This window comes from Schistocerca cancellata, chromosome 2 (assembly GCF_023864275.1).
Source record: "Schistocerca cancellata isolate TAMUIC-IGC-003103 chromosome 2, iqSchCanc2.1, whole genome shotgun sequence".
Lineage (NCBI taxonomy): Eukaryota > Metazoa > Arthropoda > Insecta > Orthoptera > Acrididae > Schistocerca > Schistocerca cancellata.
Window position 1 is genome coordinate 267,498,710 of NC_064627.1, and position 25,535 is coordinate 267,524,244.

Consider the following 25,535-nt stretch of genomic DNA (forward strand, 5'->3'; position numbering starts at 1 on the left):
TAATGTCAGTGGAAAAAAATTACTTATGTTCAAATGTGACACTCACCATGCTTCGTTCTCCACCAGCAAACATATCTTGGGAAACATCCACAGTAGGCGACTAATACTGGGAGTGGCTGACAACTCTGTTGTTTCTGGGCGCCGATGTGCAACACCTCCATTAATAGACCGCATATGGCGACCATCCACCTATGGCTACCACGTTTACTCCACTGCTAGGTGGAATACTTTGGTAAAGGAAGGACACAACACGTCCAACCACACGTCCACCACACAACCCCTGCAGGATCTTACCTCAGACCGCAACAACAACAGATTCGCCGGTGCAGACACTACTCGTCCAGCTTCACATGGAGCGCTCCTCGCAGACGGGACATAAGAGAGCCCTTTGCTGGGCAGTGCGTGCTGCGTGCTGCCCTTTGGCAGAGTCGCGACTCTATCGTCTCCCAGCGGGGCAGTAGGGTAGTGTGGCCTCGAGCGCTGCCAGAGATCGTTAACAATAGGTGACGGGCCGCCTCCGGAGAATCCTGTAAGTAAAAGTCTCCAACTAAATCAAAAAGTGGACCTCCGACCATCGGTTCAGCAGCAAGTGCTCCATCTGGCAGAGGTTGTGAGGTTGCACAACCAAATGCGGAAGTTTTGCAATGCAATAAGGCCAGCTGTACTTTTGTTGCTAGAGCCTAGTAGCTGCCCTCCACGATGAACTAACGGAATGATACAGACAGACTGGTGTAATGCAGTCTAGGTTACAGAGACGGTAGTTGACTCACCTCTAGCGGTAGAGCGACTGCCATTATTAACAGTCAGTTGGCAACATGTGTGTGGAGTTCCACACTGGAGTTGCAACTATTGCTGTCACAAGGAGAAGCCTGCCATGATCGTCTTGGTAATGCTCTGCCATTCTGCATACATCGTATTTGGCAGCATCGTGAGTAGTACATTCTCTCTAGGCACTTGGCAACAGTATGCCTTCCAGTCTATGTAATGCTGACTCGCATTCGGGAGAATGATGGTTCAATCCCGCGTCTGAACATCCTTCTCTGTGATTTCCTTAAATCGCTTCAGGTAAATGTTGGGATGGTTCTTGTGAAAGGACACGGTCGACTTCCTTTCCTAATCCGATGGGACCGATGACCTAGCTGTTTGGTCCCCCAGCCAACCAACCAACTCATTGCTAATTCGATATCTATGTAACGCTAAGTTGATATATATTGGATGGGAAATGGAGCATCCCTATACTGAATTTCATATAAGGATTTTGTGCTCTCCAAAGCGGGCCTGAGGGCTTCGCGACCTTTCGTAGGACTGTGGTCTTGGCGCACTTTACAAAGGAAGTTGTAGCAAGAATTTTGTGAGCTTTTATCGCAGATATCAAACTTAGTACGAGTACTTCCTGTAGATAACATTTACCAGGCAATAAGCAGTCTCCTTCACATCATGATTTGCATCTATGAAAAAGCACAAGCTTACCCTGAAATATTTTATTGTTTTTTGGATTTTCTCAACACTCAGTATATATTCATGGACCACCTGCAAGCTCTAAGAAGCTATCTCCTGCCTAGTCAAGCAGACTTAAAATAAAAAAGAAAAAAAAGGTTCAAATGGCTCTAAGTACTATGGGACTTAACATCTGAGGCCATCAGTCCCTTAGACTTAGAACTACTTAAACCTAACTAACCTAAGGACATCACACACATCCATGCCCGAGGCAGGATTCGAACCTGCGACCGTAGCAGCAGCGCGGTTCCCGACTGAAGCGCCTAGAACCGCTCGGCTATAGCGGCCGGCTCAAGCAGACTTCATCAGGCGCCTTATGGAGATACTTCAACCAGAATTGGCAAATCCTGCCTCACAGTTTTTGCTTGGTACAGTTGTATCTTCACTGTTTATCTGGCATTCTTGAGCCTGCTGTTCTTTCGCTAAAATACAATAGGAAGACATTCTTCAGAGACTGGATGCGAGATTACTTGAAATGTGTAAAGGTGATACTGGCTGGGATATTTCACATTGGGCTACCATACTGTACGTTGAACAGGAACGCTTTTTGCTATGACCATGCCACCCTAAATGATTCTGCTTAGTGTCGTTTGACGAGTTAAATGAACGAAACTCTTACTCAGCCTGGCCGTCAAGCGACAGGTAACAGCTACTAAGAAGATGAGATGCCTACCTGGACTGAAGCATTTATTGCAGATATTACATCTCAGAAATGGTTTACTTTGTGCATCAAATGTAGTACTGCACACTATCTGAGATGTTGGAATGCTCCTGAGAGGCATTGAAGAAGGACGTGCAGCAAGTAAAAGGTCTGGATGATCATGCCAGAGTACATCTTGCAATCCTGGTGACGTTTAGAGCAGGGGCTTTCCTATATGGAGGAACACAGACTTTGGCAGTTCGGCTGTGCTCTGTATTTTACTTAATGGTACAGCTACAACGCCTAGAAGGAAAGTTGCACGGTGAACCATCAATGGAAGTGGAATATGAGAAGCTAGTTGGAAAGGCTGGTTTGAACATTACAGTGGAGGAAAGGGAATTTACGTGAATAATGGTGTACCGGAGACAGTACTAGCATAGAGCAGATAAGAGCCCTTGGTACTTTTTTCCTTTCTCGGTCCTTCCCTGTTCCGCAATTTAGTCGACTGTTTGTACCCTGCGTTTGTAGCAGCAAAAATGACCTGCCCAGATCGTTGATGAGCGACAACTGACAGTTAACGAAACGTAGCAGGGGCGCGGCAAAAATTGAAGGAAAGAGAAGATAACGTCTTTCAGGGTCGTGAATATGTAAGGGCATCACAATGGTCGGGAGTGAGGAGAGGAAGAAGAAAAATTGTGAATTGTGGATTTATGGAGTGAGTTACAAGAGTCTGTAGCAGGAAGATGAGAAAACAAGAATGTGTCTACTCATTACTTTCAAGTATTTTCACAGTTGAACCAACTATCTTAAATGTTGATGCAAGTTTTTTATTATTATTATGTAGCTCTTAAATAGGCATCCTAAAAGTGTTGCCAAACTCCCATCTGCAGAGCCTATTTAGAGGTGAGCTGTGCTGCCTGTAGTAAGTGCAGCGGCACATCAATTGCGGTCGAACACTTCTAGAGAATACTAGCTGGTTATGTGATCGTTTTAATTACTTACACCAACATCTAATTTCTTGTTGTAAAGTAGTATGGTCTGCACCCACAGGGGTGACGTACAGTTGTTCACCGGTGACTACCCAATAATCACACTAAACACTGTACCAAGCAAAAAAGTCTGTACCTCCAATAGTGGCAATGTGTGTCAAAATTTTGAGGTTCCAACTACTTACTAAACAGACGCCTTCAACTGAGACAGTCGGTTGTCTGAAGATTCTAAGGATGGAAAGATTAGTACAAAGGACATAGAAACAAAGGATCTGTAAAAAATAAAATCACAGAGTGACGACTAAATATTGTGTTCTTTATACACTATCAGTGCTACTCCTAGGTATTTAAATAACACCAATCTGTTGCGTTTGCTGCATGCATTTGCCCATAAGGTCCTTCACCAATCATTTTACAGTACAAATTTTCTAAGGTTCACATTAAATTCTGCCATTGTAGGTAATCGGTCAGATATGTAATAGTCTGCTGTACTTTTTAATTTTTATTAAATAGCAGATAGTGATGCAGCTGCAGTCTGTGACAACTGTGTCACGCTAAGGGATATATTTCAGCACTGTACTGAGTCTGTGACGACAGTTATTTTACAGGCATCCTCAGCCTTGTGTCGACCATACACGATGCTCTTGCAGTCAGAAATCAGGTTAAGTGGCAGCTGCAGTCTGTGATGACCATCTTGTGAAGAGGTTCCGTGGCAAGCTGTCGTCAGTTGATAACATCTTGACAGTTGGATCAGTGAGTAAAGCAGTTCGTCATACCGTGTCGTCGAAGAAGCAGTGGCAGGTTGTGCAGTTTGCCAAGAGCTGCAGTCTGTAACAATCAAATCGAAGCATGTGATGCGTCTCAGCGGCAGCCACACTCTGCGACTACCATGTCGTGGTAGCTGTAGTGGTAGGTGACGACGCCAGTGGGCTCCATGTAGAGCACGGAGATGGGCAGGAGGCGCGTGGGCACGCAGCAGGCGCGCGGGGCCAGCCCTGGCCGGAACGTGTGCAGCAGCGCCTGCACCAGCGCGTGCTTGGTGGGCGACAGGTGCTCCGGCAGCGGCCACGAGCACCGACCCGCGCACTGGAACGCCTATAACTCACCAAGCACACACACCTCACTCGCGAAGTCAAATGGGTCTATTGAGAATAGAGTGGTCGGGGGGAGGAGAGGAGAGGGGAAGTAGATTGGTTGGTTGGTTGAGGTTTAAAGGACCAAACAGCAAGGTCATCAGTCCCTTGTTTCACATGTGGTCCATTCCGCTAATGTGACATCTCAGGAAAGTCAGAACAATAAAAGGGAAAAGGCTAAAAACGTAAAGGGGCAGTCATGTTGTCAATGGTAAAAACAAAACGAGGGAAGTCAGCAAGAGAACGAACCCAACGCTATGCTGAAGCAGCATAGGCAAGACCACCTGTGACTTAAAAGGTACAACCGCTAGAATGTAGAAAGTACGTATGGGAAAAGGAGACTAACCAAGCCTTAAAAAAAAAAGGGTAAAAACAGAGTAAAAGGGGAAGAAAAGAGGATTTCGGTCAGGGAGGTGAATCGGGAATCTCCGAACACTGCTTACAGTGGGAGACACCCCAACATTCACCGCCCTGCCCCAATACCAGAGAGAGATTAAAAACCTTAAAACTGAGAGTAAAATCCACTTTCCCGGAGGAAACCGAGAACCAGAGAGACCATCCGGGAATCGTCAGCTAACATCAAAGGTAAAGTGTGGGGGAGTCTGTACTTAGCACGCAGAGCCAAAAGAAGGGGGCATTCAACCAAAATGTGGGCTACCAACTGGAAGGCTCCACAACCACAAAGTGGGGGTGGCTCATCACGCAAAAGAAAACCATGGGTCAGCCTGCTATGGCCAATGCGGAGACGACACAGTGTGGTCGAGTCCTTTCGAGAGAGGCGAAAGGAAGAACGCCATGGGCCTGGTGTCACCTTAATCGCACGAAGTTTATGAGACAGGGGAGTAGCCTCCCAAGAATTGGCCCATGACTGTGCGAAGTGGGATTTGATGTGAAGCCGTAAATCCGCTGCAGGAGGGGTTACAGAAAACGGGGGGTAAGTGACTGCTCCCCCAGTCAAACGATCAGCGAGCTCATTACCCGGGATACCCACATGGCCAAGGACCCAAAGGAAGTCAATGCAACAAGCAGCACGGTGAATATCAGCGAGATGGTCATGGATGGCAGAGACCAAGGGATGGCGAAAAACACCGGTCAATAGCAAGAAGACCACTCATCGAGTCTGTACATAACAAAACGCGGTTATGTTGGGACTGTTTAATAAAGGTAAGGCCTGGAAAATTGCCATCAATTCCACAGTAGACACCCCACATGTAGGTGGCAGCAGATGATTTTCCGTTCCGACAGAGGATATGAAGGCATACCCCACATGATCAGCAGATTTAGAGCCATCAGTGTAAAAAACAACAGCATCCCAAAACTCCCATAAAATTTAGCGGAAAAAGGAACGGAACACCACCGGGGGATGGAATCTTTTGGACCTCGGCGGAGATCCATCCAAATGCGAGGCCGAGGAACTAACCAAGGGGGGGGGGGTGGAGGGGAGGGAGCGAGGAAGGCAGGACAAAGAAGGAAGCTGAAAATCACGGCAAAGAGATGCAAGGCGGAGCCCAACCGGTAACCCCGCCCGAGGGCGGGAGTCGGGTGGGCGACGTCCATGGTCTGGGAACAGGATAGAATAGGAAGGATGAGTCCGAGAGGAACGGATAGTGAGTGCATAAGACACCAGAAGCTGGGACCGCCGAACAGAAAGGGGGGGGGATCCCAGCTTCAACCAGGAGACTATCAACAGGGCTAGTAGGGAAGGCACTGGTGGCCAAACAGATACCACGATGGTGGACTGGATCCAGTACGTGCAGTGTGGAAGGAGCAACTGAGCCATAAACTTGACAACCATAGTCCAAGCGAGACAGAACTAGAGCACGATAAAGATGGAGAAGGAGGGAAAGTCCGCACCCCAAGAGGAGTTGGCAAGGAAGCGAAGGACATTGAGTTTACGGAAACATCCTACCTTCAGATATCTGATATGGGGCAGCCAAGTGAGCTTGTTGTCAAAAAGAAGACTCAGGAATCGAAACTGTGGGACCACAGGCAATTGGTGGGCATCGAGATAGAGCTCTGGATCAGGGTGGATCGTAGTACGGCGACAGAAGTGGACCAGCCGTGATTTTAGAGGAGGGAATTGGAACCCATGTGAGAGGGTCCATGCAGAGGCACGCCATATAGCTCCCTGGAGCTGCCGCTCTGCAGATGCCATCGAAGAGGAACTCACCCAAATGCAGAAATCATCCACATACAGGACAGGGGCGACCAAAGGACCGACAGAGGCCACAAGTCCATCGATAGCAATGAGGAAAAGAAGGACACTCAAGACAGAACCCTGTGGGATGCCCGTCTCCTGGGTCTGTGGAGAACTAAAAACAGTACCAACTCGAACTCTGAATGACCGATGGAACAGGAACTGGCGGATAAAAATCGGGAGTGGGCCCCGAAGACCCCACTGATGAAGGGTAAGTAAGATGTGATGGCGCCAGGCCGTGTTGTAGGCCTTGCGAAGGTCAAAAAACACTGCAACCAAATGGTGGCGCTGGGAAAAAGCCTGCCGAACTGCGGATTCCAAGCGAAGTAAATGATCGATTGGAGACCGTCCCTCTCGAAAGCCACACTGGTAAGGGGACAATAGATCCCGAGATTCGAGGACCCAATTGAGCCGACGGGCTACCATCCGTTCAAGTAACTTACAAATAACATTGGTCAAACTAATTGGACGATAGCTGTCAACAGATAGGGGGTTCTTACCAGGCTTAAGGACAGGAACCACGATGCTATCCCTCCACTGAGAAGGGAAGTCACCCTGGAGCCAGATACGGTTAAACACCTGAAGAAGATGTTGCCGTTGTGGAGCACTGAGATGTTGAAGCAGATGAATGGAATCTGGGCCGGGGGCTGTATCATGAGAAGAAGAAAGTGCAGAAAGAAATTCCCATTCAGTAAAAGGTTTGTTGTAAGATTCTGACTCACAAGGGGTAAAACATAAGGTGGAAGCTTCAGCCCGCTGTTTCAGGTGAAGGAAAGCAGCTGGATAGAAGGCTGATGCTGAGGCCACTGCAAAATGGGTCGCAAGATGTACTGCAAGAACTAATGGGTCCGTACAAAGGCCATCTGGGAGGTGAAGGCCTGGGAGGGTGGACTGGCCCAGGGGGTGGCAACCTTGGAGAGAGCGAAGTGTAGCCCATACCCGTGACAGAGGGACAGTAGAACCAAGGGAAGAAACGAATTGTTCCCCACATATCCGCTTGCTCTGTTTGATTAAATAACGGGCTTTAGCACAGAGGCGTTTAAAGGTAGTAAGGCTGGCTACGGATGGGTGCCTCTTAAAGTGTTGCAAAGCTCGACGGCGATCATGGATGGCAATGGCAATGGCCGTACTCCACCATGGGACTTGCCGGCGACGAAATGATCCAGATGAGCGCGGGACAGCAAGGTTAGCAGCGCGGACAATCGCGTCAGACATGTCACGTAGGACGTCATCAATACAACCCGACAAAGAGGGAGAAAACACGACCTGTGCAGTGTATAGAGGCCAATCGGCGCGTTGGAAAGACCAACGAGGTAACCTGTCCATCGGGGAGTGGGAAGGGAGCGAGGTAATCAATGGGAAATGGTCACTATCACAAAGGTCGTCGTGTGGCGACCAGTGTAATGAAGGGAGGAGAGAGGGAGATGAAAGAGAAAGATCAATGGCAGAAAAGATACCACGACCAGCACTGAAATGAGTAGGGGAGCCATCATTAAGAAGGCACAAGTCGTGGTCTGCAATAAACTGGTCTATAAGAAGACCTCGTCTAGATGGAAAGGCACTGCCCCACAAAGGATGATGAGCATTAAAATCACCAAGGAGGAGGATGGGAGGAGGAAGTTGCTGAAGAAGGGCAGTTAAGGCAGCAGGTGTAAGAGTCCTGTCAGGAGGGAGATAAAGATTGCAAACTGTGACCGCAGAGTCTAGGTGGACCCTAACAGCAACCGCTTCCAATGTAGTTTGAAAAGGAATCCACGTGCTAGCAATGTCTGTACGGACCAACGTACAAACACCATCAGAAGCCCACAGGGGTCCGACCCGATTTCGACAGAAAACACGGAACCCACGGAGGGTCTGTGAGTGAGAATCAGTAAAACGAGATTCCTGGAGAACCACACAAGCTGCAGAGTAACACAAAAGAAGGGATTTCAATTCCGGAAGGTGACGATAGTATCCATTACAATTCCATTGCAGAACCACAGAACGATGAGTTAATTGGGGGCTGAACACGCTAAAGCCAGTCATACCGCCGGATCCCCACCCGCCACCGACAAGGAGGGGGCGACATCCATGAACGACAGGTCAGCATCCGGTTGTGAAGTCGGGGAAGGGACCTCTGGTGACACAAGGGGCTCTTTGTCCCGGGACTTATGTTTCTTCTTCTTTTCAGGCTGAGATCGAGGAGGGCTGTGTGGCATAAAGGAGCCAGCTGCAGCAAGATCAGGAACAGAAAGAGACCAGGCGACCTTGGGGCCGACAGACCGCGGCTCTCGCAGTCGTCGCGCGGCAGCAGACCTTTGGCCTGGAAGGTGCCGGGAAGGGGCATCCCGGGAGAGGCGCCCTTGACCGGCAGACGCCGAAGGAGTGGGACACTTCTCTGGCTGGGGAAGGGGAGCAGCGCCCAGAGGAGAAGGTGTGGGAGCCGCAGGGGAGGGGGGGAGGAGAGGGGTCCGGGATGAGGGTAAGGAAGGGGGAGGAAGGGGTGAAGATGTAACCAAGGCATAACTAGATGTCATGGACACAGGGTGAAGACGTGTATATTTCTTACGGGCCTCTGTGTACGTTAAACGATCGAGGGACTTATACTCTTCTTTTCCTTCTTATTTACTGGGCAATCTGGTGAACGTGGAGAATGACTACCATAACAATTTACACACACAGGAGGGGGAACACAGGAACTCCCCTCATGGAGTGGACGTCCACAGTCACCACAGAGAGGGGCCTGTGACCAAAACGCAAGCACTTAAAACACCTCATAGGAGGTGGGATGTACAGCTTCACATCACATCGATAAACCATAATCTTAACTTTCTCAGGGAGGGTATCCCTTTCAAAGGCCAGGATAAAGGCACCAGTATCAATGCGATATTCTTTAGGACCCTTCTGGACACGCCAAACAAAGTGAACACCCCGCCGTCAGAGATTGTCCCGAAGTTCCTCATCAGTTTGAAGGATGAGGTCCCTGTGAAAAATCACACCTTGTACCATATTTAGAGACTGGTGGGGGGTAATGGACACAGGAATTGTGCCAAGATGGGTACAGGCATGAAGGGCTGCAGATTGGGCAGCTGAAGCAGTTTTGATCAGCAACGAACCTGACTGCATCTTGCTCAGGGAGTCCACTTCGCCAAACTTGTCTTCAATGTGTTCCACAAAGAATAAAGGTTTGGTATTGGTGAAAGTATCTCCATCAGTCCTGGTGCAAACTAGATAACGGGGGAAAGGTTTCGCCCCTAGTCGACGGGCCTGACCCTCCTCCCAGGGGGTAGCCATGGAAGAGAAGGCCGAAGGGGCAAGAGAAGAAGCACTTGAAGAATCAGTTCCACACAGAGAGATGGCCGCAGAAGAATGGCCAGAGTTCTGGACCCGCATGCGTTTCATTTGCATCGCGTCCGCCCTGATACCACACACTCCAATCAGGGGCTCTCCTCACAGGCGCCACCCAGCCACAGCAAGGGCCGTCTGGCACGGCAGCCATTGCCGGGAGTTCCGATGCTCCAGGATGACGAGCAACCACTCCAAGGCATGCATGAGGAGGTCACAGCTCAGGTATCAGAAGTGTGATCCCTGTGTGTTCAGGGGGCTCAACCAAAAGGGTACATAGCGACCCCACCACATGGGCTGGCTACCGTGCTGGCTACGCACCCTAGCATCAGACAATGACGTGAAAGAAAAGGTGGAATGTACTAGGAGGGCGCACGTCGGAGACACTAGGGAAGGTGCTCTTCCCCAAATGGCTCACACTACGGAGGAGAAATTTTGTAATGGAAGTCAAACCCCAGAGGGGGACCAAGGAATGCCAAAAGGAGGAGATGATTACGCAACAAAGCCGGATTGTAAAACCAACAGAACCAGGAGGATAGCGGGGGCCAACATAAGCAAGGACACCAAGACAGGGAGAGGAGAGGGCGACGGGAAAGGGGAAAGGAGGGGAAGGGGAAGGTGCAAATGGATCAAATGGCTCTGAGCACTATGGGACTCAACTTCTAAGGTCATTAGTCCCCTAGAACTTAGAACTACTTAAACCTAACTAACCTAAGGACATCACACACTTCCAGGCCCGAGGCAGGATTCGAACCTGCGACCGTAGCGGTCGCGCGGTTCCAGACTGCAGCGCCTTTAACCGCTTGGCCACCACGGCCGGCGAAGGGGAAGGAAATGCAGCCCTGGAGAGAAAGAAGGCTGCAATAGTTCAGGGCCCCGTGCTCGCCACGCACATATCCACAAAAGAGTTGTGGACCCCCTGGGGGGAGGGGAAGTAGAGGTAGGGGAGGGGAGGGAAAGTAGGGGTGGGGTAGGGGGAGGGGATGTAGGAAGAGGTAGAATGGAGGGGTGGGGAGGGGGGAGAGGGGAGGGGAGGGGAGGGGAGGGGGAGGGAAGCAGTATTCTAGTCGAAATGGACGCTTCAGCCTGTTGAGAGATTAAGAATTACCCACTTCTCCCATTTTTGGGATCTGCAGAATGGCGGGAGAAGAGCTCTGACAGTTGAAGTGGCCTTGTCGCACGTGCTTGGCCAATCAGATCACGGATTTTATTTACGTTACCATGGCAACACTCAGTGTTGTCGAATTGCTCGGTGAAGGTGACCCTTGCTTGTCAGTGGTGGAAAAGGCATCGTTCAGGATTCTGTGTGCACGTGTGCATTCCACTAATTCTGCCCCTGCCCCTGCCCCTGCCCCTGCATCTCTCTCTGCGTCTCCGTGTGTGTGCCGTGTGTGTGCCGTGTGTGTGCCGTGTGTGTGCCGTGTGTGTGCCGTGTGTGTGCCGTGTGTGTGCCGTGTGTGTGCCGTGTGTTGTGTGTGTACGCTTATTTATGTACAGACTGCGTTTTACTTTGAAAGGGAGAATGGTGAGACTCTGATATCAGTGCGTAAAGTGATTGACAGATTGACAGAATATCAGAAGCATTGAGCAACTCTACAGCGACAGTGAAGAGTGTCACAAATGATATTGAGGCTACCAATTCAGCTGGGAGCCTTGTTATTGTGATGCCTGGAAAGTCATGGAAGACATCGTGTTGTGTGACAAACAGGCAACATTGAAAAGTGCTGTCAGACAATACGTATTCGCATCCTACAGCATGAAGGAATACCTGACACTTAAAAAGTCGAGGGCGTAACAATCGGTTAGTGGTTCGTTCACAGACAGAATGACAAGGCTCTCCATTACTTTAAAGGAATTGGGTTCGGGTGGAAATAATACACAGGAAGAATGATGCTAAAGGAATGCAGAGACATTATGGCGTGGAGATGTCGTTTCCTGCATGAGATACTAGCAGCGAATCAGGTCAATGTAATATGGATTCACGAAACATGGACGTACCTGCGTCACGCACGATCCGTAGGGAGGGCAGACGACACGCACCATAGGACTATGAGCGTGCCAACTGGTAAAAGAGGACGACTAATTGTTCATGCTGGCTCTGAACGGTTTCGTGGCCTATGCTATGATGATGTTTCACTCAAAATAAAACTCGATTTGCATGAAGAAACGAACGTAGGCTACCAAAAATTGTTTTTTGTTATGGACAACGTGCTGTATCATTTTGTAAAGTTAAGTAAGGCACCATTGGCTGCTGTAAGGAGAGATGACAGTAATTGGTTCAAAGATAATAAAATAGGCTTTGAACAGAATATAAGAAAAGTGGAACTGCTGCAATTAGTGAAACGATATAAGCCACAGAAGATGCTGTGTGCTATACGTTAGTAGAGTACAACAGCTACAAAGCTATATTTCTTCCATCGTACTGCTGCCATTAAAGTACCATCAAACTTATCTGGGCCCAAAGAAAAGATGTCGCAGAGCGAAATACAACCTTTACGTAGCGAGATACAGAGAAGTTTGTAAATGAAGCCATCACACGAATAACGCTACAAAATTAGAGGAATGTAATGAACCATTTGTGTATTACAAAGTTGAATTTAGAAGAAGACAGAAGAGTAGAATCCAACAAAATTTTGTAATTTCTTTATCAGGCGATGAGGACAGGAGCAGTGAAGATACGGAAGCCTGTGTGGCTATGGATAGAGAAGATCATTAAGATGATTATGATCTCGGAGTTCCCGTTCTTCTGCACAAAAATAAATATGACGTCTTATCCGATTTCTTACACGTAACATTTGTGCGTTTTGCTGTACCTTGTTAAAATCGAAAATCTATTTGTGTGTGTTTGTGTAAGAAGACAAATACCTCCAGCACATGAGGAAAAAAATTACGAGTATCAAGCAACTCATCACTCAGTGCAATGCTGCCAGCAAGAATGCTGCAATGATTCATGCGGCATTGTTAGGCTTTGTAGACCTGTTTCCCACGCTGCCGAAGGGTGGGAGGGAAAGGTCCTTTACCCCTCTCCCCCCACCCCCCCCCCCACCCCCGAGCCAGTAGCTGGCCAACTGCACTTCCACGTCCAAGTGAGCTGGTAGCCGTCAGAGCTCTTGTCTCGCCGAACGGAGCATAACTACACCAAAAAAATTTCGAAGGTTATTCACATGTACTTTCTGACTACACTATTTTAGCACGAGTGGCCCCGTAATATAATGTTGTGTAACGTGACAATTCCTACTACTGCATAGCCTATTGCATCGTGATCATCACCTAAGGCGAGGTTGTTCACGTGAAGTCGTGTTTTCTCACCTCTCCTTTGGTGGTCGTAACATGCCTTATATGGCAGCATTGCCTTTCCTGCCCTTTGATTGGCTCGAACAAAGAGAAAAACAATTCCATTGCAACTTGAGCGAAGTTCAAAGGCGTATGTAATCAAAAGTATACGTTTTTCATATTACGTGCATTGTACTGCCACATACTGCGAGGTACGCCATATCAGCGATGTCAGTAGTCATTAGACATCGTGAGAGAGCAGAATGGGGCGCTCCGCGGAACTCACGGACTTCGAACGTGGTCAGGTGATTGGGTGTCACTTGTGTCATACGTCTGTAAGCGAGCTTTCCACACTTCTAAACATCTCTAGATCCACTGTTTCCGTTGTGATAGTGAAGCGGAAACGTAAAGGAACACGTAAAACACAAAAGAGTACCGGCTGACCTCGTCTGTTGACTGATAGAGACCACCATCAGTTGAAAAGGGCTGTAACGTGTAATAGGCAGACATCTTTCCAAACCATCACACAGGAATTCCAAACTGCATTAGGATCCACAGCAAGTACTATGAAGTTAGGAGGGAGGTGAGAAAACTTGGATTTCATGATCGAGCGGCTGCTAATAAGCCACATCACGCCGGTAAATGCCAAACGACGCCTCAGTGGAAAAGCGTTGTGTGGAGTGACGAATCACAATGTGGCGATCCGATAGTACCATGTGGGTATGAGGAATGCCCGGTGAATGCATCTGACAGCGTGTGTAGTGCCAACAGTAACATTCGAAGGCGGTCGTGTTATGGTGTGGTCATGTTTTTCATGGAGGGGGCTTCCACCCCTTGTTGTTTTGCGTGGCACTATCACAGCACAGGCCTACATTGATGTTTTAAGCACCTTCTTGCTAAGCACTATTGAAGAGTAATTCGGGGATGGCGATTGCATCTTTCAACGCGATCGAGCACCTATTCATAATGCACGACCTGCAGCGGAGTGGCTACACGACAATAACATCCCTATAATGGGCTGGCCTGCACGGAGTCCTGACCTGAATCCTATAGAACATCTTTGGGGTGTTTTGGAACGGCGACTTCGTGCCAGACCTCATCAACGGACATCGGTACGTCTCCACAGTGCAGCACTCCGTGAAGAATGGGCTGCCATTCCCCAAGAAACCTTCCAGCACCTGACTGAACATATGCCTGCGAAAGTGGAAGCTGTCGTCAAGGCTAAGGGTGGGCCAACACCATATTGAATTACAGCATTACCCGTGGAGGGCGCCACTAACTTGTAAGTCATTTTCAGTAAGGTGTCCGGATTCTTTTGATCGCGCAGTATATATATATATAATCGAACGAGCAATGGCATTTTTTTCTCTTAGTTCGGGCCAATCAAAGGCCAGGAAAGGCAATGCTACCATATTAGGCCATGTTACGACCAACGAAGGAATGGTGAGAAAACAAGACTTCGTGTGAACGATCTCGCCTTAGGTGATGATCACGATGCAATAGGCTATGCAGTAGCAGGATTTGTCATGTTTCACAACATTATATTACGGAGTCACTCGAGCTAAAATTGTGTAGTCAGAAACTACACCTGAATAACCTTCGTAATTTTGTTGGTAGTGCTATACTCCGTACGGCGAGACAAGAGCTTACTGTCATTGACTTGGAAGTATGTAGGAGGACATAATTGTGATAGCATCAGCACTGTTATTGAGTGTTGCTACAAACATCGCAATTTGGAATAGATTTTTGACATTCCTTAAAAAAAATTACATATACATTACCGGGATAGTAGACCTGCACATTCCTGTAGCAGACAGCCGGAGCTGAATCATCAATGGAAACACGACCGTGCGAGACACTCTGCGAAAGGGATCAACTATAGAAGACGCAGTAGCAAACAGAACTTTTGTACGTGTGCGTGATGTATATAATTCTACCTGCAACTTCCACATGAAATGTTAGCTTGTTACATCCAGGCACACACGAACGACCTTGAGATTATCAACCTCAGGTCACCAGTGGCTCACTGCAGAGTAATTACATGTAGTGTTATTTCTTACTCATGTTTGTCTTTGTACGTGTATTGATTGACGATATCTGCACAGCAGTACAAATGTCGGCGGTAGTCGTTGCGTGTCTTGCTTCGAAACAAACATGTTCCACTCACTTACCACTTTCGTAACTCTTGACAACAGTAATGTCGCGTTTGTCTTCATCCTTAACCTTGCATTCTGTACTGTTCTGTGTAGGGTTTGTTTTCTCAGGCAGTGAAATGAATGAAATGAAATGTCGTGTGGCTAGGGCCTCCCGACGGATAGACCGGACGCCAGGTGCAAGTACGAGGTGCATTCAAGTTCTAAGGCCTCCGATTTTTTTTCTCCGGACTGGAAAGAGATAGAAACATGCACATTGTTTTAAAATGAGGCCGCGTTCATTGTCAATACGTGCCAGAGGTGGCAGCACCGTACGGCAGATGGAATTTTATCGCCAGTGGAGAGAATGAGAACTGTTTTAATTACTTAAAATGGCGACGTTTTCCTTACTTGAACAGCGTGCAATCATTCGTTTTCTGAATCTGCGTGCTGTGAAACCAATTGAAATTCATCGACAGTTGAAGGAGACATGTGGTGATGGAGTTATGGATGTGTCGAAAGTGCATTCGTGGGTGCGACAGTTTAATGAAGGCAGAACATCGTGTGACAACAAACCGAAACAACCTTAGGCTCGCACAAGCCGGTCTGACGACACGATCGAGAAAGTGGAGAGAATTGTTTTGGGGGTTCGCCGAATGACTGTTGAACAGATCGCCTCCAGAGTTGGCATTTCTGTGGGTTCTGTGCACGCAATCCTGCATGACGACCTGAAAATGCGAAAAGTGTCATCCAGGTGGGTGCCACGAATGCTGACAGACGACCACATGGCTGCCCGTGTGGCATGTTGCCAAGCAATGTTGACGCGCAACGACAGCATGAATGGGACTTTCTTGTGTGACAATGGATGAGACGTGGATGCCATTTTTCAATCCAGAAACAAAGCGCCAGTCAGCTCAATGGAAGCACACAGATTCATCGCCACCAAAAAAATTTCGGGTAACCGCCAGTGCTGAAAAAATGATGGTGTCCATGTTCTGGGACAGCGAGAGCGTAATCCTTACCCATTGCGTTCCAAAGGGCACTACGGTAACAGGTGCATCCTACGAAAATGTTTTGAAGAACAAATTCCTTCCTGCACTGCAACAAAAACGTCCGGGAAGGGCTGCGCGTGTGCTGTTTCACCGAGACAACGCACCCGCACATCGAGCTAACGTTACGCAACAGTTTCTTCGTGATAACTTTGAAGTGATTCCTCATGCTCCCTACTCACCTGACCTGGCGCCTAGTGACTTTTGGCTTTTTCCAACAATGAAAAACACTCTCCGTGGCCGCACGTTCACCAGCCATGTTGCTATTGCCTCAGCGATTTTCCAGTGGTCAAAACAGCCTCTAAAGAAGCCTTCGCCGCTGCCATGGAATCATGGCGTCAACGTTGTGAAAAATGTGTACGTCTGCAGGGCGATTACGTCGAGAAGTAACGGCAGTTTCATCGATTTCGGGTGAGTAGTTAATTAGAAAAAAAATCGGAGGCCTTAGAACTTGAATGCACCTCGTATTGAGTTGATGCCACTCTGGCGACTTGCGTGTCGATGGGGATGGGATGAGGATGTTCTACTTTAACAATGATATACAGCAGTAAGGATTGGTTTAATGAAGAAGAGCTGGCCGATATCCATCTTGCGTTTGCCTTCACTGAATACAGTGGAGCAGTGGCACAATCTTAAGCTGTTCCTACACAGGCAGCAACCTAATCACAGTATTTTTGCATCTGTACACGTGTTTTACTTCCGGGCAATAGCTTATTACAGCTTTTATCACTATTAAGGTATTTACACTGCAGCAAAGGTAACTGGGGCAATAAACCTAGAAGATCACTGTTCTATTATTATTCGGTAATGACCCGCTGCAGACCATGTATCCCTTGTACTAAAATACTCAGAAAATGTGAATGAATAACTCGTGAAATTTTGTTGGAGTTCGATTTTTCCTACATAAGCTAACAATGTTGGGTTTCTTTGAGAGGAAAGAAGTACAGTTCATAAATGAATTTGTTTTTTTTGTATCCATCATTTATGGCTGTTAGATTCACATACCATTGATTTTGACATTAGATAGCCATATATCAACAAATACAAATGGAGGGTAAAACTTCTCTTTCGCCGGTAGTTAGCAAGCAGCTCACAACCCTAGAAATTTCATTAACATGGAAGATGATGTGGGAAGCGAGCTGTGTGCCATATGGAGCCAAGCTGCTGTGTTTGTTCTGGTGTGATTGTAGTAACCTTGCAATTAACATACATTAATGCGAAAAGTAATGTGATAGATGATCGATATAGCATGTGGCGAAATAAGCACTGTGTCACTGTGTGAGATACAGAGGCGAGCGAGTGTGCCAGGACTTACTCCAATTCACTACTACGAGCGCCACATCATTATAACGTGCCTGTGTTTAGAATACAAAGGATTGCACCATAATCTGAGGGCGAAATAAAAATTAAAGTAACTTTTCAAAACTTTGTAAGTGCATGCTTCAGTGTACTAATGTTAACATTGTGAAGTCTCAGAATGATCAAATGAATATGTTTTGCTTAATATATTTGTTTTAACAAAACATTAATAGGCGCTAAATAATGAGGCTGGAAAGCTAAAAATTGTTCAGAATGTGCAAATGTGTCACAATCAACAGTTAGAAATCTCAACACGATCGGGCAATGTTTTGGTCAAAATTGGCGTTTTTACATAAGGTGAAGGCGCAAAATATTAAACTCAAAGATGAAAATTCGTACGTAGCCTCATTCTGATATAGAAACATTAACTACGTGACTCCATTAAGCTACCTCTATTAGTTTTCAAGTTATTTACTAAATACCAAATTTGGGATGAAAACATCCTTATTCATAATAGATTAAGTATCATTTGTATTTGTTATACTAAGTTCTAAATACAGCACTCGATTACATTGATGAAACAATAATCACAAGGAATCTTAAAGAGGCAGTTCGGATGTCACGTTCTATTGTCGGTACCTTTCTAACAATTCTAGCCATCAAAGTTTAAATGCAGTCGAGCTAGAACTTTTTCAGTAACTAAAGCAAACTGAACTTTAATTGTATGAAAATTAAGACGTTTACAAATTGTTAAACGACAGAGTTATTAATTAATGCGTGTCCAAGAAAGGGTCAATTTAGATGCTGCTACCTGTGCCTAGAGTGGTTGACAGCAGATGTTCCTTTCGGCGTTCCGCTGTGCACATAAATAAATACAGTCAGAGAGGCACAGAGAAGAGAGACTTCGCACCGAGATATAACTGTCGGCGTCAATCAAACGCTTTTGTATGCTGTGCCTCAGATGACGTCATAGCCTGGCAGCTCCCAAACACATTTTCAGTAAAAGTACGATGTCAGCTCACGTGGATTGTACACTTTCCTGGGTTGCTTAGATTTCACGGAAGTAATTGTGTGCCAACCACAATGTTGACGAAACCGCGTGGCAAGTGGCGAGATTATTTTCAACTTTTAAGGCGAGCAATTAACTATGTTGATTACAAGTCAGGGCGATGGATCACTTTACCTGGAACTTTCTGTACAGGTCGTCTCTGAAATGTTAATAGTGCTGATTCAGATAGGGAAAACATTATATATTGAGCGTGTGAACTTTTACTGAATGTATCAATCAGTTAAAACCCTAAACTTTTATTTACAGTAATAGTTTCCTGATCCTGCTGAATAAATAGCAAGTAGGAACATTTTCTTTCAGTGAGCACAATGAGTAATGTGGACTTGCAGATTGCGAATTGTGATCAGTATGTTCCCCATCGCTTTTTCGCTGACTGCAAAAATAGTTTTCAGGCTCGTGTAAACGGCAGAGATCATAGATTATTTAACCCGTAGCCCCACAATGTTTTGATGTACTTAGCCATTATGTGAGCAGCAAACACGACAATTGGGATGTCTGTTTACCGTACTTGGTAAGTTGTTACAATGCCAAACTGCACAGCTTAACTGGCCTAAGTCCATATGAGATCGTCTATGGAAGAAGGATGCATTCACACTTGGACTTTGCACGATCGACTGCCGGAATCAGCAATGAACACGTAAGGGATCTAACACGCAAGCTAGAGGAAGCATGGAGGGGTGTGAAACAGCGAAATCATCAATCCTCTCTTCAGCAAGCAAGACAACACGACCGCCAAGCAGCAGTGCCACAGTATGGAGTTGGAGGTACTGTGTATCTGAGCAACGTGGTGCTAAAGAAGAGTCAAGTCAAAAAGTTTAGGAAGTTCTGGAAAGGACCATATCCAATCTTGGAGGTGTTGTCGCCAGTCACTTTTAAGCTCCAGCTGCCCTTTCGTTCGATTGTAGTTCATGTCAATCGTGTGAAGTACCATTTTTGCGTACTTTTCCTGTAGTATCGCAAGACGACGAGGACCGACGGAGAGGCAGACCTGCTGTTCTCAAACCCAGGAAGCGAGAACCGCGAGGTCGCAGTCCAGACGTCGAGGCCGCGGCATCGCCATGTTCCGAGCGATCCTGTTCCAGACACCCCTACAATCTGCGTAAACGTGTGTAGTGTGTGAGAGTGCAATGCGTGTGTTTATTTCAGCCACGTGCTTATGTGAATGTGTTGTGAAAATTTAGTATTGAAGCTATTACACGAGTGCACAAGTGAACTAAACCTTTTATTCCGCAGGTTAGGACAAGAAACTCATTTATTTTATGTTCATTGTTAACTCTAGTATTTAGAACTAATTAACCATGTTCATTTTTATTCTAATGTTTGCTATGATAGCGTATTCTACTAATGCTGTAGTAATAGTACCACAGAGAACAGGTGTTTTGTTTGAACTACGATCAGACATGGTAGTTTCAACAGTAATGCAAAACTTGCCCTCAAGTACAATTTGAGTGAAATCCAGTAACGGTTCAGTTCTGCAAAGGAGTAATTGATCTAATTCGTTCTGTTAAGGGTAATGATACGGTTTTGGAAATGGGTACATCTTGATATAATAACTGGATCACAGCCAAAAGGCAGGTAGAGTCTTCATTTGCTAGTTATGAACAAGAGATGTACTGTTTTTTAAAGCTTTTGCCACACAAAACTTTAATTAGGCGTAAACGTGCCTGGTTTGATTTTGGAGGGAGTATCCTTCGTACTGTATTTGGTATTTTAAAGTAGCCAAAATCTACTGGAAGTTAATGGCAAAATATTAGCTCTTGAGCAACAGTCCAGTACAGATTCAACTAACCTCTCTAATGAAATTATCGTATTAAATAATATGCGAAGAACCGTCAGTAACCATACAGTTTTCATTGAACAGATTGTAAAGCAATTTATCTCACATTTCCACGTAATTCGTAATGAAACGAACGCAGATATCCAAGAACTATTCCAAGGATTAAATTCTGTGAGTGCACTCAGATTTAAACACTCTTTTGCTAAGGATTACTGATAGTTTATCAAATGCTAGAATTGATGCCCTTAACTTAAGAACAGCCTTAGTAAGTAGTTCAAATGATTTTTTGAGCAGCGCACTACTACATCCAGGACAATTTTTACAGGTCTTAATATCAAGTGAACGAAAACTAGATGTAACCTATACTATGATTTACCCCATTAACTGTTACAATTTATATGGTTACTATAAGTTAATCACTACACACTCTTTAATGATTGAAGATGCATTAACTGTTATTGTTTCTATACCTATTGCTAGAGCAAAGCATAATTTGGAAATGTATAAGATTTATACTTACCCTGTGAAATGGAGACAGGCAGGTATCCATGTAAAGTATGTACTGAATGATTATCTACTGATCAACAAGGATCGAAGATATTTTGTGTCCCTAAATGAAAACGATTTGCATATTTGTAAAATTAGTCTAAGTTCATTTGCCTTGAAGTGGCAGTATTCTTAGACAGCAGAGCTGTGAGAAAGAATCGTTTATGAATCATCCCCAAGAGGCGATTGCCCTAGAATTTCAATGCCTCTATCATCCATTTCTTAAACGATGTTGTCAATGTATAATTTTCTCATTTAACTCCACCCTTGATGACACATTTACATGTAAACATTATGACACACCTGAGCTACCCTTTACACTAAAACTGAATAATAGTGGATTAATCTTGAATGACATACATTGTGATTTATCATGTGAACTATTTGATATGCCTAGTGTATTGCCAACTACATTTCATGCAACTGGACATTTGCCATTAACGAGAATGTTATTTGTCTATTACAATGATTCATACACATTAACATATGGAAAGCATTCCTTATCAAGTTTTCCTGAAGACAATTTACTTAAGGATATCCATGAAAATTTAATTTCTTCTAATAATGAGTTAAGCTTCACTGAAGCAGCAAATAGAATTTAGTCCTTCGATTCATCCAGTAACGTTAATGCATACTTGATTTTCAGTATTGTGTTTTTATTGCTTTTATTAATTTGTCAACAGCATTTGTCATGTATGAAATTTTCATCCTGAAGGCACGCTTCTCTGTACAAAACGTTGCTGTGTGTGGAAATGAAATATATGTTGCAATGCCTTAGGATGCCACAAATGACGAAATAGATTCATAACGCCCAGGAGGTCGTTTTGAGCCACCTATGGTTGCTCTTTTTCTCTGGGGAGAGTGATGTAAGGGTATACGGGTTGCACGCAGCCGTACGGTACGTAACACGCGCTCACCAGCTGGCCTATGTGGAATGCTGACAATGTGCTTGGTCAGTACACACGTGTCTGGCAGCAGTGCGATGCAGCGGGCGAGTAAGCCACTGGTCGCCGTCCGCAGTGCGCCATATAACTAGTGTGGCCTCGGGCGCTAATATGTCTCTTTCCTTAGCTCACCATGGAGCCCTTCGATACGACTGTAATTAGCCATTGTTAGGATGACACAGTGATGATGGGTGCACGTAGCATGCGTGTTTTATAGTCAGACTTTGTTAACAAAACTGTTTAAACTTACTTCTCGGTGTTCGCATATTGCCGTACCTCAAGGACGCATCGCTTACAAATCCTGACAAATATTCGGGTAATCATCATCCGGGGCGACAACACAAACAACCCCCTTACATTTAATTTAATAACAGCGAAAAGAAATTTTTTTTTTCTAGGTCATTTTTATCTTAGAGTTTGGAATATTCATAATCGTGCAGTCTTGGATACACAAATATTTTGGGTAAAACTGTACATAAAAAATTACAATCCTTCCCATGTTAAAGCCATTACCTTAAATTTTGTATGGTGTCGTTCCTGTTGTTGTTGTTGTTGTTGTTGTTGTTGTCTTCAGTCTGACGATTAGGCTGATGCAGTTCACCGCACTAGTTTTTCTGGTGGAAACATTTCTGTAAAACTGCTGCAATGAACATCCATGTGAACCTACTTATGCATTCATTCCTAGGCCTTCCTTTATAATCGTTAGACCCCACTCTCTCCTCTACAAAAAATCTGAAGATTCCTTGATGCTTCAGGATGTGTTCTTCCAGCTGATCCTTTCTTTAGTCAAGAGCCACGAATTTCTTTTTCCCAAATCAGGTCCAGTACTTCTACATTATTTACTTTATTTCCCCAGCTAATCCTTACTAATTTACTTTAGCGCCACATTTCACTAGCTTCTACCCAAAATTTTAAGAAGTTCACTCATCAAAATTTAGTACTTGTAATCCAGTGTTTCAGTATCAATAAAATCTGTATCTTCCTAAACAGAGATTTTAGTACAAAATCACGTCTGAAACGAATGCAGAATTTATGAACGCCACGACTGTCTAACTAAAAAGCACATATGTTTTGGTGAAGATTGAGGAAAAGCAAACACATAGAAATAGGTGCTAACCTCAACAAAGTCTTACCAACGGGCAGCAGTTAGCTGGGAAGAATGTATGGATCCATGCACCTTCAAGAAAGATTGTGATTTGGTGGCATTTGTAAACGAAGTTGGAATTCCAGAGGGGGTGTGCGGTGAGGATGTGGTGGGATCGTAAACCAGTAGGCATACCAATTACGTATTCTGTTCAAGTAACTAAACTTTACTGAAGTATCAGAAAACTCGATGAGTCGAATGTATAGAAGTAATTGAACCTGTAGAATTGATATATTCTTTTAACTCCTTTAACCTTAGCCACTGAATTGATCAGCAGACAGATGCTATATCAAAGGGCAATAGTTTATCTGGGACATAAGCAAATAGTTTTTAAATTACCTAGAAGGCAAATTCTTTCCCAAAAAGCAAGATAGAGAACAGAAAATTGTATCCTTGCTATACTAATAACAAATCTGTAAAACCGTCGCTTCTGTCAGTCTTTGAACACGATAGTCTCCAAAACGGCTAGACGAATTTTCATTGGGTTTTCACAGTAACTTGAGGATAGCTTTGTGAACCTACCAGACTTTAGTTCGTCGCAACCAGATCGCCAGCCGCTGTGGCCGAGCGGTTCTAGGCGCTTCAGTCCGAAAACACGCGGATGCTACGGTCGTAGGATCGAATCCTGCCTCGGGCATGGATGTGTATGATGTCCTTAGGTTAGTTAGGTTAAGTAGTTCTAAGTCTAGGGGACTGATGACCTCAGATGTTAAGCCCCATAGTGCTTAGAGCCATTTGAACCGTTTGAAATCAGATCACGAAAAAAGAAGATATCTACACATGTTATAGAATTGTATGTATGTATGTATGTATGGATGGATGGATTTATTTATGCTTGTTTGTTTCATTTCCTCTGAAACCATTTGACCGATTTCGTCCGAATTTGGTACGGGTATCATTGTTGGAAAGAATCGCTTTGGGAGTAAGAACTGCCTACGTATCAAAGTTGGAGTGAAACAGAAGTGTAGGCCACAATACGCGAATACAAGAATTTTACTCATCCTGTATTTAAGAACTAGAGCATTTTGTGAATTGCAATAAACTTTACACATAATTTGAAACCTTTAAGAAACATTCTTGCCGACCCTCCGCCCCCCTGCCTCCTGTTCATTTTCGCATCAGGCATGGCTATGTAATTTATTCCTTCTTCACTACTAATCGTATTATAACACATTTTGCAGACATTGTTCAAATAACCACCAAATGTATCTGCAAAATTGTATCATTGTAGGACACACAGTTCAGAATATTTGATGTCAAACACTGAGATGCGTGAATAAATTCCGCATCATGGTTGACGTTTAAATTTATTATTACTAACCCGCAGAACCAATTTCGATGAAATAAGCTAAGGATATAGCTTGAACCCTGATGAAGAAGATAGGCTACTTTATAAAGTGTTTAGTACTTTGCTAGTTATTTAGGTGAAGAATATTACGCGAATTTAAAAAATATTTACATCGAATTTTGAGCTTCACCATATTTGTAAAAATGCTTTTATTGGTTGGTGTGTCTTACGTAATACGATTTGAAGTAATGAATACAATGGTCATGCAATTTTCAATGTCTAATCCATACCTCCAGTCTGCTTCAGTGGCAGGATGCATAGAAATGCGCTCTTGGCTATGCTCCTCTGTACTTAGGAGAGAGGGGGCTAAGGACATAAGTGCTATGCTTTATTTGTATTCGTTACCTCGTATCCAGTGGGGGCGACTATCCAGGTGTCGTAGTTGATCTCTGAGAAGTCTACGTAGAGCGGCTTCCTGCGGCAGTTGCCGCGCGCCCGCCGGCCCGGCCTGGCCTTCACCTGGAGCTGCAGCTCTCCGCCCCCGCCGACCCCACTGTCCCTGCTCCAGACGCGGTTCGTCTCTTCCTCGTAGTCCTCCGCCTCCACCTGCCGCCGTCTGCGTGGAGACTCACGACCGCCGCCCGCCTGCGAGACAACACGCACACTTAGGCAGGCAACGCGGCATTCGCAATACTCAGTGTGCACGCATACGCACGAGGTGACGAGCTGTCACAATGACAGTGACACCCTTAGTTTCACACACAGTAGAAGACTGATCATCCCTATTCTGCTGTTTTCAAGTTCTTCGAGTACAATGATGCCCAGGCTGCCGTGCAGGTTCGCGTTGACGCGGTGGTTACCTTAGAGGCTAAAGCCCGTTGGCTTGCACCACTAAACATTCAAACGAAACAATTTCTTTCGTTTTGAACTGTACTTCCGGACACATCTTATAATCGTGAAAGATACAGAGTTAATTTGTGCAACATCACTCATACACTGCCTCCTTAGCGCTGCTGCATTTGGTGCAGAACCGCACCGGCTCGATTCCTGCTAGCTCCTTAATTTTCTTCTGAGGTATGGATGTGGGCCACGGGGCCCATTTAACTCTTGTGAGGCCGAATGAGGAGCTGCGTGAATAAAGAACCAGCGGCAATATCATGATTCGTCTACTGGCAATAATGACTAATAATCGCCAACAGTCTGATCACATGTCCCGCCATCATAGATAACTCCT

At 45.4% G+C, this 25,535-nt stretch overlaps 1 protein-coding gene across 1 annotated transcript in view; it reads right to left on the bottom strand.

Annotated features, from left to right (window-relative positions):
* Positions 1-3,987: 3,987 nt before the first annotated feature.
* The window catches only part of LOC126153150 (protein decapentaplegic-like), a 68,648-nt gene continuing 47,100 nt past the window's right edge, over positions 3,988-25,535 (bottom strand). Inside the window, exons 4-5 of the mRNA XM_049916050.1 lie at positions 24,707-24,946; positions 3,988-4,221 (exon numbers count right to left, since the gene is read on the bottom strand). Coding sequence (XP_049772007.1) covers positions 3,988-4,221; positions 24,707-24,946 — 474 coding nt within the window. The remainder of the gene's footprint in view (positions 4,222-24,706; positions 24,947-25,535) is intronic.